The 16672-nt window shown below is 42.8% G+C and overlaps 1 protein-coding gene across 6 annotated transcripts; it reads right to left on the reverse strand.

The window, feature by feature from the left end:
• Positions 1 to 523: 523 nt before the first annotated feature.
• On the reverse strand, positions 524 to 16367 carry SMARCE1 (SWI/SNF related BAF chromatin remodeling complex subunit E1). Of its 6 annotated transcripts, none has more exons than XM_074849330.1 (12): positions 16167 to 16364; positions 15128 to 15178; positions 14571 to 14614; positions 13000 to 13088; positions 11346 to 11513; positions 9048 to 9128; positions 7790 to 7921; positions 6061 to 6232; positions 3379 to 3551; positions 2297 to 2398; positions 1578 to 1788; positions 524 to 751 (listed from the first exon to the last, which is right to left on the reverse strand). In XM_074849330.1, the coding sequence occupies exons 4-12, from the start codon at positions 13000 to 13002 to the stop codon at positions 540 to 542; spliced, it is 1254 nt and encodes a 417-aa protein (XP_074705431.1). In that variant the 5' UTR covers positions 13003 to 13088; positions 14571 to 14614; positions 15128 to 15178; positions 16167 to 16364; the 3' UTR covers positions 524 to 539. The 6 variants fall into 6 exon arrangements, with proteins under 6 accessions (XP_074705431.1, XP_074705433.1, XP_074705429.1 ...); XM_074849332.1 differs by having other exon boundaries at positions 11409 to 11513; positions 16167 to 16343; XM_074849328.1 differs by lacking the exon at positions 13000 to 13088 and having other exon boundaries at positions 16167 to 16367.
• Between the last annotated feature and the right edge of the window lie 305 nt (positions 16368 to 16672).

Genomic DNA, 16672 nt, shown 5'->3' on the forward strand with positions numbered 1-16672 from the left:
TTTGGCAGAGCGTGTGCGGGGCAGCGGCGGCCGCGGCGCTGCTGGGGGGTTCCTGGTTGTTACCAGCTGCCGGCTCCCGGGCGCCCGCTGGCCGCTCTGGGACACGAGCGCCGTCAAGGCCGTTTCTCAGCCGCGCTGCTCCCTCGGCCTCCGTGACCACGGCGGCTGTCACCGCGGCCACCCATGGCCACAGGCCCCTGGGGACAGATGGCAGCTTCCCCGGGGTCACGGCGCCGGGAGGAGGGGAGTGCCCTGATCTCTGCTGTGAGCCCCAAAGCCAGAACTACCTTTGAGGGAAGAAATCACCTCTCCTCGTTGTTACAGCTGCGTTCAGACACTCAGAGTTTGCTTTTCTGTCTGCGAGACACCCCCGGCCTCTCAGAGCCCCTTTAAGCCGCTACTGCCGATACCTGACGATACTAAAGCCAGTATCCTCTGGAGAGGAGAGATACAGGCAGGGAAGATACAAAAGCCGCGTAGCACATTTTGAAATCAAAACAGTACTTCATTAAAAAGAGACATATGAAACGAGTCAATATTTATTCTTTCTTCTCACTATCTTCAGCGATGGGGTCTGCGGGAGGCTCCTCGACCGTCGCGCTGTTGCTCTCTGACCCCGTGTTGCTGTCGCTGGTTCCCTCCTCGGCAGTGCTGTCGACCCCTTCTTGGCCGCTCTCCTTATCATCCAGGGTGGACGTTCCTTCTTCACCATTCTGCTGGTTTTCTGTGCTCTCCTCTGGGTGAGGCTCTTCTGTAAGGAGATATTTCCCAGTGTCATTTACATGCCAATACATTTACTTGGGTTGTACAATTACAATTTAGGAAGAAACAGAATCTGTGTAAGATCCGAGTACTCCAGAGCAGTTATTTCTGTCACTCCGAACGTGCAGCAAGAGGCTCTGACAGGCCTCTGGGTGCTCTGGATGTGCCTGGTCCTGCTGCGCAGGGACCCGAGTCCCCGGGCGCTGCCTGCCCTCTGCAGTCCAGCCACAAGAAATCAATGTGCCTTCTCAAACCCAAATTCACTCCAATTCTAACACCTCGGTCCCCTTTCCCTTACACTCGGGCTGTCACGGTAATGCCTCACGGAGGTATTAGCCCCTGATACTCTGAGATACAACAGTATTTTCTAACACTAAGGCAGAAACACCTGCACATCAGCTCCTAAGAGCAGCACTGAGAAGTGCTGCTCTCTCGTCCTTGCTCAACGCTGACACCAGCCCAAGGGGACGCTCTCAGCTGCTCCCCTCTGACCGATGCCTAAAGGGGAGTTCGCTTTAGAAGGCATTTTTTTCCCTTGGGTACATTTCAGACAAAGCAGTACATGGGGCTTTGTGGTATCTCACCCTTCTCCCCTTTTAAAAAGGAGTAATTTAAGGAGAAGAAAGCAAACACCTGCATTCAGGATGAAGTTAACTATTCTGAGTGTTTTTCTTCTGAAGCCTTTGTGCCAACTAACAGCACAACTGCAGGGCACCGCTGGCTCAGCCGAGCCCTATGGAGACACTTCGGACCCTCAGAGACCCTTCAGTGCTGATCCTTTGAGGATTCTGCAGCTGGTCGTCAAACGCAGTTACCTGTCTCCATTGGAGCACTCTCCTCTTCTTTCTTCTCCTCTATCTTGTTGGCTGCCTGTTCCTCCTCAGCTGCCATGTTATTCTGACTGCGCTCGGCTTGCTCAGCTGCTTCTTTTTCCCTCTCCTCCTGCCTCTTGCGAGCCTGTTCCTCAGCTTGAGCAATTTCAGCTGCAATTTTTTCCATATCCACTTCCACCTTCAAACTGCATAACTAGCATTTAAAAAAAAAAAAAGGAAAGCTCTTTTACTACCTCAGTTACACATTGAAAACCAAAACATCAGTAAAACCCAATTATGAGTTCAGTATTTCTACATGCTGCATAATTCTTCTGATTTGACAAAGCTTAGATTAAAAGCTTCAGGAACTAGGGAGGGAGATAGAGGCATATTACACACACACAAAACGGGGATAAACAAACAACTAAACCTCATTAGAACGCAGCCAAGGACAGAGCAGGATGTTCTCGAGTGGCTTTAGGCCGCCTGCGAGCTGCTCCCCAGCCAGCCCAGCCTGCGGGCGCGTCCAACCTGCACTGGCTGAACGGCACCACTGAAGGTCACTGACGGAGCATGAAACGCCCCAAACACGGCGCTCGCTCCCCCCCAGGACCCCGCCGTGTGTCTGCAGGATCCAACACAGAACTGAGTGGGCAGAGCACTCGCACAAGTGGGTAACTAGCAGATTCCTCACAGTCAGAGGAGAAAAGGGAGAGCTGTACCCTTTTAAGTTCGTTGTTAAAGGATTCTGTGCTTTCCAAAAACTTCCTCTTCTTTTCCTGGTGACGCTCTTCAATCTGCAGAAGCTCAGCTTCCAGTTTACGCTGCAAATGAAATAGATGGGAAGAACCTTACTGTGTAGTCACCTGAAGAACTGGGCAAAGTTTACAGCTACGTACAAAAATATTTAGACTAGTATTTTAGAATATACCCATATAACACCCTTATGCCTTCCTTGATCTAATACCCAATAGCTAAGAAGTTCATATGGAAAAGTATGTACAGTAACTGGGTCTCTGCAGTAATTCAGGGTTGGCCAGGCATATTATAAATGAAAAACAGTATGTACTTGAGGTGACTTCCAGCATAAAATGTACGTGTTTTCTTTCATATTATGCACCCCACAGGTGTATACACACCCCCCCAGTTACATCTGCTAATGCAGAAAGACCACAGTTCCAAGGAAAGCAGGGTAGCACCCTCCTCCCCCCTCCAAATCCTCTTTTGTTCATTAAAAAAAGGCAACAAATCCCTATCTAATTCTGGTCTCTGTTTTCTTCACCGACACTGACTATACTGACAGGGTTCTTTTGTTAACACACATTTGAAAAATACAGGCGTGCGTCCAGTCAGAGCCAGGTGACACGGGCAAGTGTGACCTCACTAGATTGCCTTGTGTGCATTGAACTTCCAACAAAAAATGGTACAATAGGGAGGATTTACTGTAATAAAATATCGTTACAAACAAGATTATGAGTCATAAGCTACCCAGAAGTCACAATTCTACCAGTACCTATTAAACAGAAGACTTACACTACATGCAGAAGGGTTATGTATAAAGATGAAGAGCGATGGAATTAATACTTAAGTTATCCTAAAGAACACACAGTGCTCAGCGTGATTCTCCACACAAGACAGCACAGAAGGTGAAGCCTCCCATCCTGCAGCTCCCAAGCCGGAGATCAGCTGTTCGAGCACCCCGACACCCAGCAAGAATTGTCATGCAGACCATCAAATGATCCGAGACCTGGAGTGCAGCCCAACACCATTATGTTTTAGCTGCCTTCACATCATTTTTCTTTACCTGATGAACCATCAAAGACTGAACCTGGCGTTTAAGAACTTGCATTCTAGCTGTAGTGACAACAGAGCGGACATCAGGCACCACACTTTCACTCAGAATCTCACTGATGAGACGATGGTTTCTCTGGAAACGAGCTGTGGCTGTGTGCTTCATAGAAAATCCATCGTCGTAATCTGAAACAAGAGTTTTTGGTGTAACTGCTTTAATTCCACAAAATGAGTACCAATCTAATGACACTGTACCCACATTATCACAAAACCAAAAAAACCCCAAACGCTGGCTGCTGTCATGTCAAAGTTCATACTAACAAATATAGAACACCAGGTAATCAGAAAAAAGACAGCATGAGGACAGAACTCTACCCTGGCACAGCTCTAACAGCGATGAGATGAGTCTCCACACATTTCCCACATGTCTGAAATTTGTATTGACTCAGTTATTTACTGTGTTGCTTTCCACGTTTCCAGAGTAAGAGGGACTATTAATACACCAAATAAAAAACCCCATTCCTGATTAATCATGTTACCAGAACAACACCCAGTGCAAAATACCAGCAGGAGAGTGACTCCTCTATAAATAACCTTTGCAGCACAGATTGAAAAGACTTATTCTTTTGAAACACTGAGGAATGAAATAATGAAGCAGTGCTACATGTTTACTCATCAGTGAAAACTCTTAGTGCTGTATTAAGAGTATTCAATTATTTATGTTAGTAAATGCCGTTCTCTAAAGAACAGTTACCCAAAAAAAACACACTTCAGGAGAAAGAGTACCGAAGCACACAGGTCAAGTGCTGGCTTCCTTATAAGCTTCTTGCAGAGAAAAATTAAAGGAAGCCCAACAGGAACTAAACTGTCTTGTCTGACACGCGTCTAGAGGATTAACTACAAAGATCTAACAATATTTCAGGTCAAGGGTCTTTTTTTCTCTCTAATCAAATTAAAAGAGCTTCCAATTTATGGCAAGATACTGAACTTTGACACTTACGATCTAGTCACTGAATTTAACATGAACTACAGAATTGTGGTTTGTACTAGGCACTCAAAAGTAAAATTCAGTTTGATGCTACAAAGCAGAACGAATCCATGTGTTTTCCTGTATCTAGCAGCACTCAAAAGCTTCCAGCCCACAGAATTCTTCCTATTTTTTCTATATTTCTTCAAGGAAAGCAGACAAAGCCTCTCAACACAATAAAAATCAAAACGCAATCTGCAGTTTTGGTATTAAGAACCTACCTACAGAACAGACAAAAAAATTCAAATCAAACTGATTAGAAATTAAAGCACAGTAATTAAATAGCATTAAGTATTGGTGAGAAAATAAACTTAGAAGAAACTTCTGAGTATAATTCATATTTGGCTATTAAAATCAGTGAAGCAACAAGTATGAATTATCTTCCAGAATAATGTCATGTAGGAAAGTCCTGAAGTTGAGTTTATTTTACATCAAGTTTTCCTTATGGAGATTACTCTCCAACTATTCACATCGATCTTGAGAATCCTAACATACCATACCAGCAAGTATTACCAAAGATAACTAGTTTAACGAACGTTTCCATCTCCTTTATTTCAAAGTGTTATGTTCAATTTCTGATTGAGGTATCTGATTAAATGAAGCAAAAAGAAAAATAGTGGGAAGACAACAGATTTGCAAGAGACAAATAAGTATTAAGCAAATTGGTCTCCTTGAAGTTGTGCCTTTGTCCTCTTAATAAGATTCCTTTTATGCTAAAAGTTCTTGACCCTAGTGACACTCAGGATGGGACAGAAGTAACACTTCTGTCACAGAAAATAACTTGCTGCTCTGTCCCAGATGTAAACAGATGGAACTCGGGGCCTCGTGCAGCTGGTTCTGGTCGAGTTCACTTGGCCCCAATAGCACAGAGCAGAACTGAAGTCCCCAAATGCCAACTACAGGAGTACTAAATCTCTTTACATACGTTTTGCAGTTACCTCACACTGGGGAAGGTGCTGTTTGCCATGAGCTTTATCTCAAGGGTGTGCTTTTACAAGGGGGAATGGCAAAAAAAAAAAAAAGGGTGTAACTGACTGAGTACATTTTTCACCCTCAGGTTTCAACAAGTATTTGGTCATGAAAAGTAGACATGAGGTGTATGAGGGAGTTTTCCCACTGGGTGGGGTGCATTTCCTTGCAGTCAAATAAACTTTCAGAATCTTCTCACCAACTTGTCAACAGCAAGGGTAACTTATTTGCTAAACAATCTCAAATGACAGTTGTTGAACACAGTCAAAGTTCAGGTGCTCTTAATCAGACCAGAACTCTGCCTGTCAGAATTATTTGCTTCTGGTAATAAAGCACAAAATTCTACTCAAGCTGGATTAAATCAGGCATCTAAGCCTTTTATAACGCATGTGTTAAAGCCATTACAGAGCTCTAAGCAGACTTATTTGATTGGAACTGTAAGCAATACTTCACACATAATTAAGGGTTGGAATAACTTTCGCCACTGGCTTGCCACCTTAGTTTTTGGAAACAAGACAAAGTCAGCTGTTCACTGTATGAAATAAAACGTGATAATGAAAATCAGTACTGAAGGTACCAAAACAGAAAGGAAGTGAAAGTTGTACACGGGAGTTTTCTGTATCGGCATCTACTTCTCTACACTGTCGGTCTGCAACGAGACCGTCTCCCTGGACGGGCACACAAACCCTTTCTGCTTACCATCGGGGTCTTCTGCTGGCTGAATGCTCATGTAGGGTTCACCCTTCTCCATGCGTGACTGCCTCTGCCGGCTCTCTTCTTCCAGCGCAGCCTCAGCACGACTCTTTGCGTTGATGTAGGCGAGGTACGCAGGGGAGTTGTGGTAGGCCTTCATGGACTCGTTGTACTCTATCTGAAACGTGACCAATAGTGTTTGATTGCACCAGCGGACGATTTCAGACTTGACATAACTGTAGTCTGTAACTCAAACTGTAGTTACACACACAAAGCTATTCTGAATCATCTGGCTGATACACAAATGACCATATTCTCTCAGTCTTCTGACAAATTAGAACTTCTTCCATAGTCATTCATGTTTTAAAAACACTAGCTGGGCTTTTAGGTACATTTCAGTTTTATTACCTGAGAAGTCTCACAATAGCTTTGGTTTTTGAGATTTAAAAATCAAACGCCTCAGAACAAGGCATTTACCATCAGACACACACTGGTAAGATTTAAAAAATGAATTAACCTAAGATAGTCTCAATAATTCTCTGACGTTCTAACTAGATCTTTGATTCTGATTTCTTCTCTTTCCTTATTCCAGTATGTCATGAACCAGTTTTCAAAGTACCTGATGATTTTCCCGTTCTTTGATCCATCCCTGCACTGGGATGATACAGAATGCTGCAGCCAGACTACTGCCTCCTCCTGGTAGCAGGACTGCATCACTATTTTCACCTTCTTTGAAGTATTTTTCTCTTTGAATTGCTTTGACTTTTAAAATTTGCCAAGTCTAGATTTCATACAGTGATTTGAGATATTTCCAATGAAAAATGAGATATAATCTACAATACTGTTAAAAGTACCTAAACATCTTGGGTTTTTTATGATCAGGACTGAAATCCTTCTACCTAGGCACTGTAAAAATATAAACAAGTTGGCCCCTGCCCCAAGGAGCTTACAATCTAAACATCATTATGAAGTTAAAAAAATAGAATTCCTTGATTTTTTTTTTTTTTAAAAACTAGAAGCATCCAGCTTTGAAGGACTTCTCTACTGACCTGGAATAAAACCAGCTTAGATTTGACCAGGTTACACACAGCCTCAGATGCCTACCAGATTTAAGTACAACACAGCAGCTGGACAAGTTTCCCTTTGTACCTTAGGAGCACAGTAACAGTCTTGTAAAGGTCCTCAACACTTACCAACCTAGACACGAGGTAGCTGGCATCTTTTGTCATTAAGATCAATAAAACCAAAACAAAACCACAAGAAAATCCTAAAAGTGGTACCATTGGTCTATTAAGAAACAAACCACTACACAGCATGGAGTTACACCAGATTACACCATGAAAACCAAGCCCTACGTGACTGGAAGTCTTTTACGAACACGTTCATGGCAATAGCAGTAGTTGCAGAGCACCAGTTTTGAAAGAGGATTTTGGTGTTGAGACAATCTTTTCAATACTGATGTTGTACAATCAAATCCATTCATTAAACAGTTAAAATCGACACTCAATTATAAATACTTCATTTTGAATTAGGTCTAAAAACTGACCAGTCACAGTTGATGTACAGTTATTTAAAAAAATCTAAAAGACGTGTCAGGACATACTTCCATTTAAGTTACATACAGGGGTCTCGTGAACGCCTCATACACCACTGCATGGGTAAGATGAATTTTTCTTCTCAGACCAGTTCCTAGAAGAATCAGCTGTAATAAACATCCCAGATTTCTTCCATTTACCTTTTCAGCTTCATATTCATTCAAATACTCTTGCTTCTCTTCATCAGTGAGATCTCGCCACATTCCTCCAATAATCTTGCCAATTTCCCATAACTTCAAATCAGGATTGGACGCCTTCACTTGGTCCCAGACCTTAACAGAAACAGCTGGAGCTTTACTAATGATATCTAAATACTTCCAAATTAAACATTTTATATTGTCATCTCAGTGTTCTTTCTGGAATCACCATGAAAAACAGGATTAAGTTAGGAATGAGTCTGGCTAAACTATCTCGATTATTTTCTGGGGCAGGAAGTCAGTAGGAAGCCATCTACTGAAACAGGCAATTGCTGAAATGGCTTTGGTTTCATGGGAATATTGCCTTTAACCCTCTTAATTCTCTTCTTAAATGCACATCGCTGCATCTCTGGGAAAAAAAAAATGCTACTGAGTAAACACATCCAGCAGTAGATTATGATAAAGAGCACTGAGCTTTTCAGATCAGAATGTAACATTTCAAAATATTTTTCAGTCTTGCTGATCAATTTGAGTTCCAACAAGTTCTGACTCCACCAAAAAAGTTTCTAACTTTATAGGGAAAAAAAAAAAAAAAAGAGGAGAGAGCTGCCAGTGTTATTTCTTGCTGCGCCACTTGACTTTTTTTATTTTTTGTTGATGGTTTTTTGCCTAAGACAGACATGCTGGTAAAGATACTTTACCAGAAGTGGAAGAAATTCCTTCTGGCTCACCCGCTTCAGACAGGCTGACATGCCCTCCCCATGCCCCATCAGATTTCAGACTCCACAAGAGTCTCTCTCCTACTTTCAAACAGTTCATAGAACAGCGAAGTAAGCGTTGCCACAGGCTAGGTTGGTGAAGGAGAACATGCAAAGTCCACTCATTGCTACTCTTCAGTCCAGCTACAGCACTGTACCAAGCCCAGTATACCGCAAGGAATACTTCCTTTATATAAAAAAGTTCTGTCAGTAAGTCACAGGAACTTCTGAATGTGGCAGGGTGGATCCTTGTCAGCAGAGACAGTGGTAGTAATTAGCATTTTAGAGAAAACCTTTCCCCCCAGAAATTGGCAACTGTCTGAACAGACTACTGCTGCCTTTATTCTGAAGGGCAACGCATCTGTACTTTACAATTCCCTTAAAAGAATGTGCAGGCTGTTAGAAGTAAAAGTTTAGAAGCTGAAACTAAGATAATAGCAATTAATTGTTAGCACATATGAACACTAGTTTTTATTATGACTTGTTTGACACTGTATACCCACCTTCCGGCTGTACCTCATGTAGGGCATCAGGGGCTTGTCTGGGGGTTTGGGGGGCTTTGGAATGGTAATACCAGAGGAAGCCTATAAAAGAACCGAACAAATCCATTCGTTAACGTGAACACTGAACAGTTTCTATACACACCACTGTTGGAAAACACCCGTTCTTGTGCAGTTAACACAAACAAACCGCACACCCCCCACCAAGAGAAGCAAGGAACAGCACCAAAAAAAGGACCCAAACTGAACAGGTACTAACTAGAGCTGGTCCTCACAGTAAGAGTTTTCCCATTTAAATTTGCCCTTTTATCTGTAACTTTACATAGTAACTAGACAAATGTTCAGAAGGGCTCCATCTTCTTAAAACTGAAATACAGAGCTTAGAAAAGTACATGGAAACATCAATCCCAGCAGGTTGTTTTTCTCACTTCTAATGAGCAATTTATTTTACCTGTTTCGACAAATCTAATGTGGCTACTGTACAGGTGAAAAAACTAAGGAGAAAGTTTCTGATCATGAAGTTAGAGATGTATTTTATTTTTCAAATCATTTTAGCAATATATTTGTCTGCAAAATTTGTCAGTGGTAATTTGGAGCCAGTTCAACTACCCAATGTAAAAACAAAAACCCCTACGCAACTGAGCTGTCAACACGTGCATTATCTGTACCCAGCTGTACTTAACTGTCCAGACCAGCCTGCACTAGCCTGTGCTCTCACCTTCCTCGAGGTGCGCACGCTGTCAGGCACATTGCTCGCGCTGAACAAAAGGACACTGAGCACTGACTGCTGCTGCTGAGAAGCTGCTCATCCCCTCCTGTCCCCCCGACCTACAGAACACCTGACAGGGCCTTCTCCTGAAGTAGTGCAGGAACGTTACAGTCCCCATCGACTGCAGGTTCTGAAAACCTCCACGCTTCAAGCACTTACACATGCAAGTTCTGTTAAGTTGCAGCATTTTCATAAAAATATAAAGCAGTTCCAAGATTTTTCAGGACTACAGCTATAGATAAGCAAATACTTGTATTTGGCCAAGAAGGCTCATGTTCAGTATTCAGCCTTCAAATTTTTTCCTCTTGGTATTTTTTGTTTTGCTGAATTTATGGAGCTCTATGAAACAATGCATACAGAACCGTGTATAAATAATGTACATGAGGCATATGCATTACCAAAATGTATACATATATACACATACAGATGGATTTGAAAAACATTAACGGAACTTGTTTAATGCTTTTAAATTAACAGGGATTTAAAGACACCATACATATATTGGTATATGCATGGCAGAGGAGGCTGTATATGCTTATGACATACAGAAACAATGGAAGTTCTCAGACAAAACCTAACTTATTCTTGTACAAGGAAAAAGTACATGTTCCGACAGTACGCTCAGTCAAGTTCCAGCTTGTTTGGGGAAGGTCTTTTCTGTAAACGTTTTAATAAACCAGATGAACTTCATATATGAAGTCTGAAAGATGGTTTATAGGAGAGGCATAACAAGAGTACACTTCATTAAAAGCACCATATATTTGTTCCTTGAGAAACTGTGATATCATGTTCCAAACTAATCAGATGTTTTGGGGTAGAAAGTTTTACATGAAAAACCTTAAAGTTATGAGAATTACAGAAACTTTTTTTAAAAAAATCAGGTATTTATTCTATTTCTGTTGTGTTAGTTATGAAAATGTTACATTTCCACAGTCTATTCGTTTCCTAACTGCATCCAATGCTCAGGACTTTATCTGTATTTGAAAGAAGCTGTCACCTCCCTCATCACTTGACTCCATGGAAAATGAACATAACATCCATTTTCCACACACTGACAGAGTACATGAGATCTGATTCCATTTTATTATAATCACACTTTGGTTGAAAAAATAATTTGTAAACTTGGGACTCTGCAGTTATCACCAGACTAAGACTGGAAAGAAAAATAAAGGCTTGCATCTCTTGCATGGCTCAACAGTATGATGCAATTACTATCAATGATCTCCAGTTTGCACACTGTTCTTATTTTTGTGCCAATAAACCTCAATAAATGAGCAGTTCCCTCCCTCCAACAATTTGTACCCACACTACAGATCACTCCAGTGGTCAGTGAAGACCACAAAGTCTGTCTTTTTGGAGTTCTGCATCATACACAATTACCACATTTTTTTCTCTGCTGAGTAGAAGTCCATTTTCCTGCAAAAGGTTTCAGCGTGAAAGGGAAGGGGGGGTAGAGGTGGGGAATAAGAATCAGAAGTAATTTTTTGTTTTTATAAAGAAGTGGCAGCAGCCAAGACTCAGAAGGACCTAACTCTAAAGCCATTTCTGGTCAATTCCTGTTGTTTGCCGGATGATGTAATAGTTGATTCTCCTACCGTGACCCGGCTGTTGGTGCCCGGGTTCCCTCCCAGCCTGTAGTTGTTGTAGGCCAGATGGCTGTATGGATTGTATCCCACAAACCCTGGTGTGCTGGGCATTTGCTGATGGAAACAAATGAGACAAAAACACGAATGAGAAATGAGCTCAAACGAGGAAAACACAGAAATGAAAGTGAACTGCAATATGGCATGCAAAAGCAACCAGATTTAAACAAGCAAATGAGGTGTAGCAGTTGGTATCTTCTCAACACAAAACTTACTCCAGTATAAACCTATTAAGGAAACAGGATTTTAAAGCAAATGAGTCACTACAAACTTCTGTCTGAAGTTGGTGATTTTATTTCTATTAAGTGTGTAACTCATTTAAACAAGTATTCTATAAATCCAGCTCATGCCTAATAAAATTTTTCAACATAAGCCACCAAGTAATTCAGAAATACTCTTATATCCAAAGGGTCAAGCTTACAAGGCAACACAGCACAGTCATCGGGCAGAAATCCCCAGTATCAACATTTACTACACCAATGAAAATCCCTGCTTTTCTTCCCATTATTCTGCCTTTCTGACAAACATTATACTGTCAGTAAACAGGGGTAAAAAAAAAAAAAATCTCTCAAAGCACCATCTGTGCACCACTACCCGTATCTGAAGACTTTCCTGGTGGTTTGCAAAATTTAAGTATTTTGGGGAACTGGGATTAGAAAGCTGGGAGAGAAGACAATTCAGAGAGATATCCTTCTGTAATGAGTAGGCTGCAGACTGACAGAGTTGAGGAACCACTGCAGTAAGATCTACAGGTCAGAAATACAAACTAGTCTTAACAGATCACTGAATCCAAGTCAATCAATACATCTTCATTCATTCTTGAAGTGGATCAATTTGTTCTCACCTTGGTAACAGAGAGAAAAATCTAATTTCTTTACAACCCCTTCTTACCTGTCATTTACATACAATCAAGTAGCAGAAGGTTCACTGTATTCCCCTCTTCACAAAAATCACTCTGCTGACTTTTTCCATTATCCCCCACTTCCCAATCAAATTTTGTTGGAAAAAAATAGATCAACTATTTATAACAGTAACTGTGATCAGGTCCTGACTGTGGTGGTCCTATCACTCCATGAGGATTCTCAATGCCCTGTAGTGTTTCTAGATATTAAATGTCATCCACAGTGTCCCACTCTTCAGTAGCACTTGGGCCCTAATAAGAAACACAGATTCCAACAGTCTTTTAAAGTGATTTGCTGACTGGACCCATTCTAGATTACAGTTACAAAAATTCTACAAATAGGTTCAGGACTCCAAGAACCAAGGTGTGACAAATACAAACACTGAACAAAAACAACCTGTAATGAGCTAAACTACATTATCTTGAGAAGTTTGAGTATACGTAGACACACTGTAATTAGTTTATTTCTAAACATACAAATACAGAGTAAAATTACCCTTTAACAGTCAGCCTTCAAATACTTTATTGCCAAACTTTAACTCAGTCACAGCAGTTGACATTTACTCAATTTGTATGCCTGTGATCATGACATACACATTCACTATTTATAAGACGCCATTTTACTATAGTTTTCTGTATTACCATAATAACAGGTTTTGAGTATGTTGAACTACACCTCTTCAATAAAATCAGATGACAATTGTAATCTCCGTCTGCTTAATTCTTTATTTCTGCAAGACAGGATTTAAACGTTACAAGGGAACTACCTCGCATTACATGGAGAATTTTTACTTCAGCTATAATACTGTAGTTATGAGAACTACTGATATTTTGTTGACTGTAGTAACTGGAACTGGCTGTGGAAGAATAAACAAGGTTATTTGTCTACTTTTATGACTTTCATTAACAGAACACAGACTATCATCTCAAGGACTGTCTAAAATATATAACAGAAGATGCTTGTAAGACAGGTAATGCATGTCACTAGTTGCAGTTTGTTTCTGAAGACTTCTAACTTGACTAAAGAACGCACCACGTCAGTGTACAGGGTTTCACAACGTCTGTACCCCGGCTGGTCCCAGCGGAACCACGCGTGTACACGCACAGCTCCCGACGCAGGAGCCCAGCGGCAAGAGCTGGTGCCATCGTGTTCCTTCTGATACTGGCACAAACCTGCCCAGTTGTGTGCAAACGAAAACTCTGAACCAACTACATAAGTGAAGTTTTATTTATGTAAATTTATAAGAACGTAACTTGTATTTATGCATTATGTAATTTTCAAGCTTCTTTAGATGTAAGGTAGAGCACAATAAATGTGAAGGATCCCATTTCATCTAAATCCCACCCTGCAGTTTTCATCCCAGATGCAGAGATCAGGGACACTCTATTGGATAACAGTTTTCAAGAAATTTTCTTTGGTAAAAAAAAAATTTCACTATAGCATCTTCGCTCATTCTTCTGTGCAAGAGATTTTACTTTCTCATGTAAGTTACTCCTAAAACACACACTGTTTAGAAACACGGACACTACAGAAGAGCTGCATTTGCTTTCGAACGCTTTCCTGAGCGCCGCGTGCTGGTGCTTCAGAGCCTCTTTACAGATGCGTGAATGCAACTGGACATAATTCAAAACTACTGTTCAGGTTTGCCTCAGTGCCATTCCACACCATTTGAGTAGAAAGTAAAATATTTCTCATGCCATAGACTCCAAAATATCAGTGATTTCAGGAAATTCAAACAAGACTGGCATCATGGGTGTTTTATTACTCTGACCCAACATAACAGAATTTCACAATCCTGCATGCCACTGAAAATCAGTCTAGGTACAGCATGAAAGAAATGCACAATTTGCCCATGATTTGGGCACAAGTTGAGTGGGAAGTTTTAGAATTAAATAGATCAGTTTCTTCTTAAATGTTCCAGTATACTGTTGCAACCTCTGTGAATAATTTTAAGCCAACTGACTGCTTACATAAAATTAACTATCTGCAGAATCTAGCCTTAAAAGTGAAACAATTTTATTCAGCTTCTCTTTCACAAACTGCTTTAAAAAGTGAGATTAATTTAAACAATGCATAGCATATTAATAATGGAATACAACTAGTCTGTGTTTCCAATACAGAAAGGTGATGCAACTCCATAATTATTGCTCTGGTAAGTTATTAAAGGCTGTATTACCAGCTCTGTGTTAATGAGAAAAATCACTATACTTACGGTTGCAGGAGCTGGGGTAGGAGGTGGGGCATAAGATGGCCTTTCTGTTAAGATATAAATGTAAGCAAATGTTTTTTCTTGAGAATTTGAATTAATTCTTTGTAAGGCATCTGCTGCGACAAACATTTTAAAGCAATTTACAAAAGCAAGACAGAAATCCTACTCTCAAAGATTCTGTATTTTGCCAGTGAAGAGCGTAAAGCACACAGGGGAAAGAAAAAATTTAAGATCACACCACTGCTATATTGCTAGCCTTTTATTTAGGTGTAAGACTGAAGAATATGAAATCCATTTATATGCACATCAGTTAAAAAGAGTGTAAGCAAAAATGCTGTGAAACAAGATTTAGGAGGAGCTATGATATCTGGATTTCCTATGAACACAATATGCCAGAAATCAGCCACAGCAAGATTTAAGGCCAAGAGTTTGGTCAGAAATGACTACACTTCATATCGTTCCTTTTAATGCAAGGAATAATAGGTTTATCTCACAAACAGGTTCTGCTGAACCAGATCTTTAATTCATCAAGTTAAAGGAAGAAAAATCTGGAAACTTACTTGACATTTTGATAAGCAAATTTTCAGCCACCTGACATTATATTTGTACTTCTGAAAGACAAAAGAATATCATGCTATTAAGTATTATGCCTTTGCTTCCCCAAATCTTTGAAACTTCAATTATTATAGTTACCATTGACTAGCAAAAAGTTTGCCAATTTTGAAATAAAGACAAAAGGGTTTCTAAAAACTAAGCTGTTACCTCTTTGAAAAATGAATGTACTTTCCAAGGAATCTGGCCTTAAATAGCTGTGAAACAACACTCAGGTTTACGTCAGCTTCATATTAAAAGGTTTTAAGTACAGATATTTTTTCCCCCTTAAGAAATAGAAAGAATATATCTAATTATTTTACACTGTTTCAGAAAACTGGGTATTAATGGAAAAAGGACCAAACTAAATAGTATCTCCTTTACACGGTACAAAAAAAAAGTCATCACCGATGGCCAGCAGCAGCCCGCAGGATGGGAGCGCACTTAACCCTTCCGCCACGAGCCCACCCGTGTGCGTGGAAAAAGCGCCATAACAGCGCACTGTGTTTTTCGGCCTTTCTCTTCCCACAACTCCACCGGAGTCGCACCAGAAGCCGAACCTCCTCCCGAAATTCCCGGCTCATAACGTGCTCAGCTCGGGACTCGCACAAACTCCGACAGGGGATCGCTCCTGAAGCGGGGCCGGGGGGGCCGCAGCGAGGGCACCTCCAGCACCGCGCTCCCCCCTCGCGGCCTTCGCCAGGAAAACGCTGCGTGCTGCGGGGGGAGGCCCAGCCCCACCGGGCCCCCTGCCCGTGCTGCACGGCCGGGCCCGAGCCCACCCCGCTCCGCCGTGACCGGCTGTGGGGGGCGCAGCCCCCCGCCACCCCGGCGGCCGATAACGGGAAGGAGGCCGGAGCCTGGGCCTGCCCCATCCTCCCACTCCGGCCAGGCTGCGGCCCCGCGCCCGCCCCCCCGCAGCCGCCAGGCCAGGCCAGGCTGGGCCGGGCCGGGCCGGGCCGGGCCGGGCCAAGGGACGCTCGGTCCGGCCGGGCCGCCCCCACTCACCCGCTCCTCCGCCGGCCGCGCTCCCTTTGTTCCCACCAGGCCGGGGCGGCGGCGAGAACGGCGCCTGCGCGCTCTGCCCCGCACTTTCGACACGCCGCCCCCGCCCTCCCGCCAGCGGCTGGTCGGGCTGCTAAGGGGGGGGGGCTTTTTGCCCCCCCGGTTCTCCCCGGAGCCCCCGCCGGGCCGAGGCCTTTCCCACACCCCTCGGGGACGGTGGAGGCCGGGAGGGGTTGTGGCGAATCTGCGGGACGCAGAGGGCAAAGGCTATAGGGGCGCGGCCCGCCGCTACCGGGAAGGAGGCGCCGCCTCCCCCGCGGCCGGGGGGTGTTACCGGTGCTCCCGAAGCATCGTGCGGGCCCGGCTGCCTCCACCCGGCCTCGCTGTCTCCGGCACCGGGCTCGTCCCCTCCGCCCCGCGGCAGCGAGGGGATTATGCGGGCGGGAAACCGCCCGCCTTCACGTCCCTCTCAGCACTTTCCACGGGGAGACTAACCCGCCTCCCGCCCA

Source organism: Strix aluco, chromosome 24, assembly GCF_031877795.1.
Source record: "Strix aluco isolate bStrAlu1 chromosome 24, bStrAlu1.hap1, whole genome shotgun sequence".
Lineage (NCBI taxonomy): Eukaryota > Metazoa > Chordata > Aves > Strigiformes > Strigidae > Strix > Strix aluco.